Source organism: Etheostoma spectabile, chromosome 6 (genome assembly GCF_008692095.1).
Source record: "Etheostoma spectabile isolate EspeVRDwgs_2016 chromosome 6, UIUC_Espe_1.0, whole genome shotgun sequence".
NCBI lineage: Eukaryota > Metazoa > Chordata > Actinopteri > Perciformes > Percidae > Etheostoma > Etheostoma spectabile.
This window is the reverse complement of record NC_045738.1, coordinates 7687508-7701149: the sequence shown is the minus strand read 5'-3', so window position 1 is coordinate 7701149 and position 13642 is coordinate 7687508. Positions and strand designations below refer to the sequence as shown.

Below are 13642 nucleotides of genomic sequence, written 5' to 3'. Positions count from 1 at the left end.
TGTGTGTGTGTGTGTGTATATATATATATATCCAGTCATTTTATTTTATTTACCATTTTGCATGATTATTTCAGGAGGTGTCTGAGGTAATGGAACAGCAAAGGCATCTCATGAAGTGTGTCCTGGATGACACCCGTCTAAACAGACTGCGTCTAGAAGGAGGAACTGTCCTTGCTCGCATCAGGAAGGAAGAGGCTGGTGACAATGAAAACTACAGGTACTGAAGGAAGAACATGAGTCAATATGAGCAAAACCCGGGGTGATAATAAAATGTTATCAAAATATTGTTTTCTTTGTTCATTTAGAGATGCTGTAGACATGCTGAATGCACTGTACAACCAAGTAGATGAAGAAGTCCATAAGCTTGTGATCCTTTCCAACAAGTCTCAGAAACAGTTAGAGAGCCTGCTGGAGGTGCGCAAGTTTGAGGAGCAAACACAACAGGTGAGCTTAAACTATTTCAACTTGTGCTGCTTTTTGACAAAAAATTGGATACTTAATCAAACAATCTCTTTCAAGATCAAACTCTGGTTCAGTGTTGAGGGAGAGAAGCAGCTCACACCTTTGGAATCGCAAACGCTGTCTATGCCCATACTTAAGGAGATGAGAGAAAGCTTGGACCAGTTTCTGGAAGAGTCAGTGGTAAAAGTGACATTTTTTAACACATTTAACACCTCCCACAGCTCCTGTGTGTAATTTTGAGAAGACAATCAGACTTAAATTGATCTATTTTGTCTTTATCCGGACAGCACCAGCAGAGGCATGGCCTGCAGTTGGTGAAAAAGTCTCCGGAGTCCCTTCCAGATTCAGTCCTGCTTGACTTTAAACAACATCTGAGCTCAATCTTAAGCAGTGTGGAGAGGAGGAAGGCCCAGCTAGATATCCTAACTAACCTTTATGATTTCTATGACTCAGTAAGTATTAAAAACTAATGTGGATATCCTGTCAAACGTAGTGTTACAATTTACATGAACATTTTAGGATTAAGCATGTACTTTATATATTCAACCAGAGAGCTTTACAATAAATATCACAGTAGGATTTCTTCACAACTGATGCAGATTTCAGAGGGATTTTTGTTTGTCGCCACTCGCCAAAGTTAACCATACTGTGTCTCTGACTATGTTATAAAGATTAATTGCTGTTTCAAATCTGTAGGCAAACCAGTGGATGGAGCACTGCGAGGATTATTTTTGTCAACTGAATCTGGACAATACAGGTGTCAGACTTTCACCATCTGTGGTGCAGATACTGCAGGATTACTACACTGAGGCATCCAAGTTCTCCATGGACAACTTCAGCTCCCTCAACGACATGGTGCTCTCCCTGGAGAGTCCTCAGCAGCTGCAGCAGTGGAACACAGTGTGGCACAAATGTCAACAGACCAAACAGCAGTTGAAAGAGACTTTGGCCCAAGCCATGGCAGGAGCCCTGCACCTCACAGCCGTGGATACAGCAGATTCAATAAAGACTGCAGGAAGCCAGATTGGCACTACAGAACAGTGTGAAGGAAAAGCATGTGTCCTTTTACCTGCGGCAATCCCACCATTGACTTTTGAAGACAACAAGCCTCAATCTGCCGGGCCTTTCTCCAAGAGCCCAACCAGTTCAATCTCCTCCTCCTCACATTTCACGTTCTCCGCTGACTGTGACAGCAAATTGAGGCAGAGTCCGTCCTTGTTTGACGACACAGACAGTGACTGCACCATCGACTCAACCATCTCCTGCCACTCGGAGCCCGTCTACTCCGGAGCCGCCCGCCTCCACAAGCAGCCAATGAAAAAGATCATGAAGAAGACAATGAGCTATGAGTTGCCCCCGAGGGACAGTGGTCACTCAGACGTCAGCCACATTCACGGCTATACGGGTGTGTACATCAAGGGTTTGGAGGTGGCTAATAACGTGTCTGCAGAGAAGAAGCTGCAGAGACCCGACGTGACAAGCCCCGCATTAGGACGCAGCCGCAGCATGTCGACGCCCTCCAGGACTCATAGCAGACACAGTGACGGAGAAGAAGGCAAGAAACCGAGCAGGTGAGGAAGTGAATCACTGATACTATAAATACACTGGGATATTACTTTACACTTGTTGTATTAGAAAAAGTGTATATGGATAGAGCATGGACAAAATACAACAAAACACCAAACATTGTGATATGATAATTCATAACCAACGCATGAGTACAACTTCCTTTACGTTTTTTTGGAAAGTGCTTTAAAATCCACCCACCCCCCAAAAAAGGAATCTTTGAATCTGTCACATAATGTAAGGACTTTATTTTGTCTACTCTATGAAGATTCCTTGAGAAATATGGCTTAATTATGCTTGTAGAAACCTTAAAATATATATTTAGCAAATATTTGGTATTTTTACTTACTATAAATTATGCAAAACATTTACTCGACCATCAAAATTCTTGTAAATTATTTGTTGATTACCTTAAGTTTGATATTATATTAATGATCATACCAATGCACTGTAAATATTGAATACTCTTCCACCTTATGTCTTTTTCTGCATCAGTAAAGTGCAGCACATCATGGACGAGATGATCTCCACCGAAAGGGAGTACGTCCGCTCGCTCAGCTACATCATCGAGCACTATTTCCCTGAGATGGAGCTGCTGGATTTGCCCCAGGACCTGCGGGGGAAGCGCAGCATCATTTTTGGCAATGTGGAGAAACTATGGGACTTCCACAGTCAGTACTTCCTGAAGGAGCTGGAATCATGTGCCCACTCCCCACTGTCCATCAGTAGCTGTTTTCTCAGACATGTGAGTCCAGACAGAGTGCCTGGACAGCGGCCCGCTGATAGCCTAAGAACAGCACTCAAGTCTAGTGTCTCCCAATAACAGTGACTTTAATGTTGTGTTGACCTGTAGTTTCTGACATTTTTCAAAACAACTTAACGGAATGTTTTAAGCGTAGTGTCAGGGTTTCACTATCCCTCTGTTATTGTTTGTATACCCATGTAGTCCCTTGTCTATTGGAAGCTGAATCATTCATGTTTGGCAAATCATACTTAAATGCATACTTCGTACTTTAGTCAGTGTTGTAACTTGTTAATCTTGTGTGCAGGAGGATCAGTTTGGAATGTATGCTCTGTACAGCAAGAATAAGCCCCAGTCCGATGCTCTGCTCAGCAGCCATGGGAACGAGTTCTTTAAGGTGCGTCTGGAAACTACATTCCTCACGTAGTGGCAGGTCACAGGGCAAATGTATGATGTTTTGGTTGTACACTAAAACAGGTTACAAGAAATATAGACATATTAAATTCCTAGCAATACATCATCACATCCCAATATTGATGGATAATTTTAACTAATCACATAAATATTGATATTGGATTATATTACTGCAAAAATGTACAGAAATGCCCAAAAATGTGTTGGACAAAAGCATTCTCAACACAACAGGTCCAACATACTTGCTACATCTCGTAAAGTCACGAGCTGTAGCTGATGGATCCACACTGTTGTCATGGAGATGATAAAAGTGATCATAACCAGTGTTGATGGGATTTGGATGTTTAAGTTCATTTAGAAACAGTGTCACCATTACATAGTTTGCCCACCAGAGAGCACTGAAAAGTTCTGCAACTCACCACATCTTTGACATTTGCACAAAGTAGCCCCATATTCAAAAGACAAAAAAAAGCAAAAATACTCCAATAATAACCCTCTGTGTGTCTCTCTCCAGAATAAGCAGATGGAGCTCGGAGACAAGATGGACTTGGCGTCCTACTTGCTGAAGCCCATCCAGAGAATGAGTAAATATGCGCTGTTGCTGAAAGACCTGATTAAGGAGTGCAGTCAGTCCCAGGAGCAGGAGTTAAGCGACCTCCGCACGGCAGAGGAGATGGTCAAGTTTCAGCTTCGCCATGGCAATGACCTGCTGGCAATGGATGCCATTCGGAGTTGTGATGTAAGTAGTATTGCAAAGGCACAGGGCCATGTGATGCTATAATGAATATTTGGATGTCCGCATGAAAGCCAAGTACTACTTAAGATTATTACAAGATATTCTGGCAAGACATTAATACTATTTTTGTACTGGAGGTCATCTTGTTATGTATACAGCATAGTGAGGTCAGAGTCCCACCAGTAATTGTATTGTTCTCTCTGACGCATGTGAACGGCCGTGTTTCCTCTCCAGGTGAATCTAAAAGAGCAGGGTCAACTCCGCTGCCAGGATGAGTTCATAGTCTGGTGTGGACGGAGGAAATACCTCCGCCACGTCTTCTTGTTTGAAGACCTTATCCTCTTCAGCAAGACCAAGAAGATAGAAGGAGGATATGACTTTTACATATATAAACAGTCCTTCAAAGTAAGAGTTTATTGTTTGAGGATTATTTTTGTGGCAGTTTCTTCTGCTTGTATAATGACAATAAAATGTAATGTTGTAATTTTTCTATTCTTTTCTCTTTAGACAGCAGAGATAGGTATGACTGAAAATGTTGGCGACAGCGGCCTACGCTTTGAGATTTGGTTCCGTCGAAGGAAGTCACAGGACACGTTTATACTCCAAGCTAGCTCCGCAGACGTCAAGGCTGTGTGGACCGCCATCATAGGGAAGATTCTTTGGAGGCAGGCGCTCAGAAACAGAGGTGTTTGTAATTGTAATTTTGATCTGCATATCATTGAGGCATTCTGACCCTTTATATCATGTAAAACAAAGGTTGTATCAATTAAAAGTTTAATTTCTGGATTCCAGAGTTGCGCATGCAGGAAATGGTGTCCATGGGGATTGGAAGCAAGCCTTTCATGGACATCAAGCCAAGTGATGCAGCTATCAGTGACAGAGCTATTGACTATATCATGAAGGGGTCAGGTGAGCTGTTCTTTTACACTTAATGTATTCTCTCCCTCTTACTCCTCCTCTCTACAGTTTATCTTGTAGTTATGCAGAAACATAACTATTTGCTTTGCTGAAAACACAAACACTTTAAACCTCTTGCTTACAGGTGTTTTAATGTAAGAAGTTGTACGAGAGTTTTGACAAGTTAACACACCAGATGTAATCTGAGCCTTATTGATTTGAAGTCATCACAACAGCAAACTGATTTACATTACTCCTCCATCATGGCTCACCAGAGACGCTGTAAATGAATACATTAATTATCGTCATTATCGTACATTCTTGTCATCTCTCATTCCTCCCATGATTTCGCAGCTCACATAGTTTGTCTTTACCAACAGAGTCTAGGACCAGGGCATCCATCGCAGTGCCTTCGTTTGAACATGCTACTTCGTTCAAGAGACCTCACTCCACCATCTCCAACAGCAGCACCTCTTCTTCCAGCAGCCAGTCGTCCTCCTCCCTGCTGGGCTCGCTCAATCTTCATCTTTACTCCTCACCCTCTCACCCACACACGCATCCATACCTAGTGCCCAGTGTTCCCTCTTTCGCCCAGTGGCCCTACGACTGCATAGAGGAAGATGAGCTGGAGCAGGACAATGGGAGCCAACCCTCCATGAGTGAGTCACTATTTATTTTTTGCTGTAGAAACCATAAGGCCCATTATCTCCAGTTAAGTAAAAAAAAAAAAAAAGATAATAAAGATAATTTTCCGCTCATTTGTGCTTTCTTCTCATCTTTCTCTTCAATTTTTACTACTGAAAGTATTTTCTGAGTTGCTGATGTCACACCAAACTAACAAACCTTTTTAAAGTAATCTAAATTAATTACAAATATAAAATACAAAATACTTGTTTCCATGAGTATTCACCTACTCCAAGTCAGTTTCTGTGTGTTACAAAGGACTTCACAAAATTACAAAAATAAGATAAACCAAACAAAGACAAACACAACAAACAAGCTATAATGGAATAATAATTAAAGATGTAAACAAGGAAATACAAAAGTATATAGTGCGCCTTGTGTAGCAATTTTACAGGGTTACATGGGGTTTACTGTTTGCCACAGTCTTCTTTTGTCTGAACATACAAACCAAGCACAATTTCCTCATTAGCAAATTAATGGAGTTCCGTGTTGCTTGATGCAATATTACAGCATTAATGTATCTTTCTCTCTGTGTTGTGTGACAGTCACTGAGAGCTCAGAGACATCATCCCAGTGTACCTCCACTGACAGTGTAACAGGGCTGAGTACCCTCACTATACCCGGGCACCCCAGCATTGTCATTGACTCCTACAACAACAACAGCGAGCCCCCGTCTTTCCTGTGTTCCTCCACACCTCCCTCCTCCATCGTGTCTCCTTCAATATTTGAGAAAGAGGAGGACCTCCAACCCCAGAGCAGCAAGTTCATCACCGCAGTGAGTGATTATCTTCCTTGTTATCTTATTATACTAAGATGACCTGGTGTTGTACTACTGCTATCCTCATGTAGTTTAATGAGACTATATATTGAGAAGTACAGTTTTAGATATGGTGACACCCCTTTATATTTTGTGGCTCTCTCTTAAGTCCTGTGCTTTTGCTTAAGCTTACCTTTAGAAGTATGAATACTTCACAGCAGAACATTTGCATGTATTTTGTAGGTTCAGTTAACTACATGAAGTACTTTTTTTGCTCTGTATTTTTAATTGAAAAAGTAATCTAATTGATTGAACCTTTGAAATCTTCCCTACATTTACCCCATAATGTATTATATTTTTTCCTATTTCCTTAATCTACTAATATAGAAAATGCAGTCTCAAATGTACTGTATTCTGACTGGTACAGGGTTAAATATAGTGCTATAGTGTTACTACTGTATCGTAACAAAAACGTCAGTCAAGAGTAAAATGTGCGCTGCATATCTGTCTAAACAGCTCCTACTTTCTAAACGTACTTTTTGCATTTGTCGTCATACACAACAAGTTGAGGTTGAGAAAGGATAGGGATTAGAAACCATGTTGAGTATTTGCTTAAAGAAACCTAAAGCAAGGATTTAAAATTCATTTTATAACCCCATGATGATCAACTGTTAAAATCATGTTGAGTCATATGAAGAGGTTTAAGATTCAAATGTCACCATCTGAGTAAGCTTTGGACTACTCAAAGCTGTTGCAATTATATTGAACATGTTTGACCTATAAAATGCATAAATCTGAACGTCAGCTTGTACTTCATGCAGAGAAAACTGTCATCTTTAAAAGTCTTTAGATGACTATATTTTCTTTTTATTCAAACAATCTGAATGTGAAGCTTTCATTCTCATATGTGTACTGTCTTCTCTTAAACAGCTACATGTTAATGAAATCCAACAAACCACACAAGCTGATTAGACTGACTATTATGTAAATGATCAGGTATATTTTTTTATTTGGATTTCAGATTTTGAGGATTTAATTGGTAGAGAATATTTGAAGCTTCAGTTTCACTCACCACCTTTTTGCCGCTTTGTTTTTTACCAGAGCAAGACCTCTCATATAGCAGTAGGCCTCTCTACTGTGGTCTGAATCAGTGCTGAGGGGTTTTAGCTCAGTAAGTAGCTGGTGTCACCATCTGTGTTGTTCTCTGCAGTCTTATTAATAACTGTGAGGAACCCGACTGACTACTAATCTGTGTGAACATGTGCTGTTGTTGCCTGTGTTGTGTGCTGCATGGGTTAGAGGGTTCTCCTCCTGATGGTTTTTTTTTCTTCTTTTTTTTAAAAAACTTTTGGCTCTTTTTCATGTTTCCTCATCCTCTTTTTTCCTCTGTGCATCCGTTTGACATGATGGTAAAATTTGTTTCAAGAAATATATATGTTTTCAATGGTTTGAACTCATGCATGCTCCGTTACAACCTTTGTTTTGGGGCTTTGGAATGCATTTATGTTTTTTTTGTTAATGCCTGAGTTTTGTGTTTCTAAACAACCTGTTTAACCTGCTGTTTTTGTTTGTAATCTAATGTTCAAGTGCAGCCTTAATATTAAATGCATGAAATATTATGATTTAAATAGCAGCATTAAATTGATTAACCTGGATGTTGAAATGGACTGAACAGAATGAGAATAGCATCATTTGTAGTTACATTTAAGCAAATTGAATTCATGCAGAATAACTTCATTTTAGGACCCAAATGGCAAAAAAAACAATCTCAATCCATAAATTTGTTTTTATTATTCCCCATGTTTATATGGTGTTTAAAATCATAGTCAACTGTTAACCAGTAGAACCGCAAAAGTCTTAAATACTAAATACAAATAGAGTAAAGAAAGTGTTTGCTCCTTTAAATGTTTTGATAAAGGTTAACGTAGGTTTTTGACTTTTAATGCATTAAATATGCTTCTCTTAAATCTTCGGTCTTACTTTTTAAGAAGAATTCATTCCTAAGGCTCCAGTCAGTTGTAAACATTTTATCTAGCAACATTAAAGTTATAGCATTGATATGGACTAAATATTTTAAATAAGTAAAAAAGCTTCAGCACTGAAAATACATGTTGTATACCCCTTTTCTTTGTGAAACATTTAAAATAAAAACACCTTAAAATAAGTCTGAAAACCGCTGGTTTAAGGAAGTTAAAAACAAAAATCATGTCTGTATTACTTGCTACATCTTCCATACTTAATCTGATTGCCCCCTTGATCTTGTAAGCAACACCGATGCCCAGTCATTACTGGACGTTTTACAACTTAAGGGTTACCAATTGATTGGTTTGACAAAATCTATAATCTTTCAAATGTGTTGTAAAATGCCATTTTACACCTTAAATGTGTTAAAATGGGCCCTTTATTTGACTGACATTCTTAATATTGCATGCTGGCTCAAGTAAAATAATTTGAGTGCATAATGTGTAGAAAATATGTTTTGGTAATCTCCTTTCTTGTGTTTTCCTTCTTTCTTCACAGCTGTGAAGTCCTCAAGCTAAATACTACTTGTTGCAACAGCAGCTTGTAAATCAGGACGAGATGAAAATAAGAGGAGTCCATCTTCACAGCACTAAGACTTTTAATGGATAAAGCTCAACTACACAGTTCATTATTATACTGTAAATTGGAAATGAACACATAATACACACTGCCATGATGGTACGTCAGTGGTCTGTACATTTGTTTTAATGAACTAGGTATGAGTCAATGTTTATATTGTAGATGAGTTTTTATATGTATTTTACAAAACAAACAAAAAAATAGCAAGAAGATCAATCCAGACAACTTGTGCTGTCATATGTCTTTTGTTTTCTTTTGTTATCTGTTGTGACATGTTTGTACAGATGATTAAAATGTTTAAAACATGTTGTATTTGTTTCTTTGCCACAGTAAAGTTTGAAATGAAATTAAGTATTTTCAGCAGTGGCAAACGCCAATAACATACAAATCCTTCATAGCTCAGTGAAGCTTTCTGTATGTGAAACCAGTTGGAAGTGTGAGTGCAGCTGAAAACGTTGCAGATATTTCCACTGATACCAAAGCACAAGTGTGAAACCACACACCCAGAGACTTGCAGATACACTGACAGAGCAGCACTATGGGGGCACTACTACCGTTGCACAAAGAGACGCAGAGGTTGAGGAGGATGTAGAGTGGTTTTTCTTTCTCATGAGGGAAGCTGACATTTATTTACCACAATTCTTGTGTTCTCAGTCCGAGTTAAACATCAGACGCAGACCACTGCCCGGGGCTGTTTAGCAGGGGTTTCAGTTCTGACAGGTAATCGAGACAGAACAGAAAGCCACACTTGATATACAAAAAAACAAACAAAAGGTCTACTAACACAGTCCCCTAACTTCTTTTGAGTACTTATATACAGCCCCCTGGTCCTCTATATAGAAAGTTATTTTTAATTGATTTCTTCTCAAATTATTTCATCAGCTTGATCATGGGGATTTGGCACGTTTCTCTTTAGTAAACCAGAAGCAGAGGATTGCAGAGAGAAATACCTCGAGCCCCAATACAGAAAGTTCCAGCACTTCCATCTGTTAGAAACACAAACACGAAGGATACATTCATTTTATAGAAGCAAATATATGTAAATATCTACTGCTGAATCAACCCTTAAAAATTTTTCATTTTGTCATCTTCACATGAACTTACCCTCAAATGCTGATCATTTTCAATACTCCAGTGAACCAGGTCAACAATTATCAGACAAGCTGAAACCACGGCTACAATAATACAGCCACAGTTAACCATGAGGGACACCTGGAACATAAGCCATACAATAATCTTTTTTATTAATTACCTAAAAGGTGTTGTTTGGTGGGCTTGTATGAAGTTGTACTTACAGGTAGTAATACTGGATATTTGAACAACAGGTTGGAAACAACTCCAGCAATGATAAACTGCAGAGGAGAACAACAAGGAGTCATTATGTTAAAGACAAGTTTGACCAATGTTTTAAAGTAGAGTGTCATCTGCTTTACCAAGTGCATGATTTTTATAATTTGTGTTTCAATGGAAGCAATGAGATCAGGGTCTTACGAGTGCTCCAGTTAAGGGGGAAACTCTGAACAGAGTGAAAAGGGACTCTCCCATCCCCTGAGTTACTGCAAAAAGAATTCCCATTCCAACACTGAGCAGACCGCTCATTATCTGCAGTGACTGACAGAGAAACAGAGACAATGAATTAAGTACAATGTACTGTATGTGTCCTTGCTGGGAATTGTTACCAAATAAACACAATTAAATGAATAATAAAAAATGAATAATAAAAAAGAAACATATATAATATATGTATGACATAGTACAGTATATAGCACATATTTAAAATATATATTGTTCACAATTTGAGATGTATTTTCATATGAGCAAATAGATAAACATGAGAAAATAACACACATGGTATTTTACAAATATATAGTGCACATATTTACAGTATTATATAGATAGGATTATGTGATATTTTACTCTTTTTTTCTAATAAAAAAAGGGTCACAAGTCCGATTCAAACCCTGGACCTTTGCATCAAAGCATGAACTTCAAAGTACATGTGCACCTGCGCTACCACTGAGCCAACCTGGCCACTGTTATGTTACTCTTAAGAAGTAGAATACCACAAAACTCACACCTAGGCATTTCCTGTTGCTACTGCCCAAATTTGCACAATGAGCACAAATTATGGACTATCGCTCTTATAACGTTATTTGGACATCGGTCTTTCCTGCACCACTAATCTGTCTGTGATGTCTTTATAATCTGTGTGGTAAATGTTTTTTAGACATTAGATTGCATAATTACAGGAAGGAATGAGTAAAAGATTGTGATCACTGTTGCCTGGACTTAAGTTTTTGTAGAGTAAAATATTTATAATACAAACAGGTTATGTGTATGAGAAAAAAACATTGTCTTAGTTCCTGTTTTCTATGACTATACACAGTGTTGCAAACTATGACACACCACACACATACACACACACACACACACACACACTAAAAGCTTCTATTATTAAGAGCTGATAATCATATCAACACACGAATCTCTCAAAGTGTATGCATGTACTGAATGTGTGTGTGGTGTGTGTGTGCTGATCCTCTCCCATACAGAAGATGGTAAAGAAAGAAAAAGATTTGGTTAAGGTATTGAACTTGATTTGGGGGAAAAAGATGTGTGTGTGTGTGTGTGTGTGTGTGTGTGTGTGTGTGTGTGTGTGTGTGTGTGTGTGTGTGTGTGTGTGTGTGTGTGTGTGTGTGTGTGTGTGTGTGTGTGTGTGTTTGTGTGTGTGTGTACTGGAAATACGGGCTGGGGGCTCCTAGGCTGACAACTGAGTAGTTTGAGAGGAACCATAATTGGCTAGTATTGACCTACGCAATCGTTTTTTTTTAAGATAGCTTTATGTTTGATAATCATTTTCAGTGTACTTTTATTGCTATGTAATTTTTCCTCTCCATTCAAATAAACTTATGACACTCTGCTGGGGTCATATACGTTTTGATACTCAGAAATGGGGGGGTCACAAACCCTAATTTAATCAATAAAGTACCATGATTTTCTTATATTAAAATGGGGACTTAAAGTACAATATCAACACCACCTCTGTGACACAGTCTCAATAATAGTTTATAAATATGAACTTCTCAAAGAGTTTGTGTATTGACATAATATCCTAAAGTTGTGTCATTCTTACCCCCAACACAGCAGGTTGTTTCTGCAGCAGGTCATGCAGCGGCCCTTTGTTGTCTGGCACAAGCTCTGTAGCCTGGTAATGTCGCACTAATGGCGGCTCTGCCAACCCGGCTCTGTGCGGCGCCACGTCGGCTTCATGGATGTCCATGTCAATCTCGGCACAGGCCATGGTGCTTCTCCGACCTGAAGGGATGATGGTTTTTGGTGTATAAAAATATTATGATTGAAAAAATCTAAATGTTTTGTCTTTATTCTTAAAAGGGGAAAAACACTGCAGTAGCTTCAAAAAGTACACAGAGTGGCCACACAAACTTGTACATTGTAATGCAATGCTATACAACAGTCCTGAAAACAATTGTGAAAATTAAGATTTTTTTATTGTTGCCGACATTGTGAGGTAACGCATGTTTAAGACTGCTGTTGTAGTGAATTTAGAGTGCCTTACATTTGAAGATGTCCTAATTTTATTTATTTATGTAAATAAGGCTGACAAGATATTCGAGATACCCAGATGGAACTATATTTCACTGTTATACGATCCAACGCATCCTCCCAACAAAGTACAGTTTTGAAAACAACCATGGAACTAAGTAAACATCCAACAATTAATGGAATAATGTCAACAAAATCTAAACACATTTAAATAAAGTCACAGTTATTGCCGGAATTTTAAAGCTCCCACCATTCTTATTCTCACATACCTAACAGAAGTATGGTGTTTCTTACATGACACATTCAACATTCACAAAAACATCTGTTTGACTAGCAAACATGCATATGCAGACTCTGAGATGCTTGAAATTCATATTCTCAATCGCAAATACAGCATATATAACACAGCTTGTTTCATTGCAATTTAATAATCTTACCAGGTTCGGCTTGAGAAGTATCTATTTCCCACTCTGCCTCAAAGATGCGCCACAGTCTTCGGGCATGATGTTCACTTCCCTGCAAATAATTTGAAAGATGAGGTCACCTCACACATTTACTTCCTCCCTCTGCCAGTGGTCTCAACAACATCATTATGTTCCACCCTCAGTGCCTCAATGCCATAAGTTCTATGTCACGGTACAGTATTTCTGATATCATTTTTTTTTCTTTACATTTATGAACATAACGAAGTCTGGATAGTTTTAAATGTTTGTTTAATTTGTGTGTGTGTGTGTGTGAGTGAGTGTGAGTGTGAGTGTATGAGCGTGTGTGTGTGTGTGTGTGTGTGCGTGTGAGTGTGTGTGTGAGTGTGTGTGCGTGTGCGTGCGTGCGCGTGTGTGTGTGTGCATGTGCGTGTGTGTGCGCGTGTGTGTGTGTGTGTTTGGCAAAAGGAAGAGAGTGAGAAACAAAGACAGTTGGCGTGCCAGGTCATTTCCTTTTCAAACTTATTTGACAAAGGAGAATATTACAGGTCTGACTAAAGATAAGAGAAGAAAAAAAGGTATGTTATTAAATTGACAGCAGAACATCACCGTGATAAAAGCTGCTTTAACATTCTGTCCTTCAATTGTGTTCACAGGAGAATGATGAAGACATTTGCATGTGATGAATCGATGATCATCACCATTCCCATTGGGAGTCTGAGGGATGCTGGAGAGGGACAACTGATGCCAGAGAAATTCCAGTGCGTTTACAAAGATTCCTACAAGATCTTTGTTAT

General features: G+C 38.9%; 1 protein-coding gene across 6 annotated transcripts in view; it reads left to right on the top strand.

Annotated features, from left to right (window-relative positions):
* The window catches only part of plekhg4b (pleckstrin homology domain containing, family G (with RhoGef domain) member 4B), a 33456-nt gene extending 24290 nt beyond the window's left edge, over positions 1-9166 (top strand). For 5 of the 6 annotated variants that reach the window (XM_032519652.1, XM_032519651.1, XM_032519653.1 and 2 more), the window contains 15 exons: positions 75-217; positions 306-444; positions 520-642; positions 750-914; positions 1159-2033; positions 2524-2773; positions 3078-3167; positions 3699-3923; positions 4155-4325; positions 4428-4605; positions 4713-4829; positions 5198-5476; positions 6047-6276; positions 7360-7429; positions 8779-9166. In XM_032519652.1, coding sequence (XP_032375543.1) covers positions 75-217; positions 306-444; positions 520-642; positions 750-914; positions 1159-2033; positions 2524-2773; positions 3078-3167; positions 3699-3923; positions 4155-4325; positions 4428-4605; positions 4713-4829; positions 5198-5476; positions 6047-6276; positions 7360-7404 — 3030 coding nt within the window. In that variant the 3' untranslated portion in view covers positions 7405-7429; positions 8779-9166. The remainder of the gene's footprint in view (positions 1-74; positions 218-305; positions 445-519; positions 643-749; positions 915-1158; positions 2034-2523; positions 2774-3077; positions 3168-3698; positions 3924-4154; positions 4326-4427; positions 4606-4712; positions 4830-5197; positions 5477-6046; positions 6277-7359; positions 7430-8778) is intronic. The other variant, XM_032519648.1, reaches the window with a different exon arrangement.
* Positions 9167-13642: the final 4476 nt, after the last annotated feature.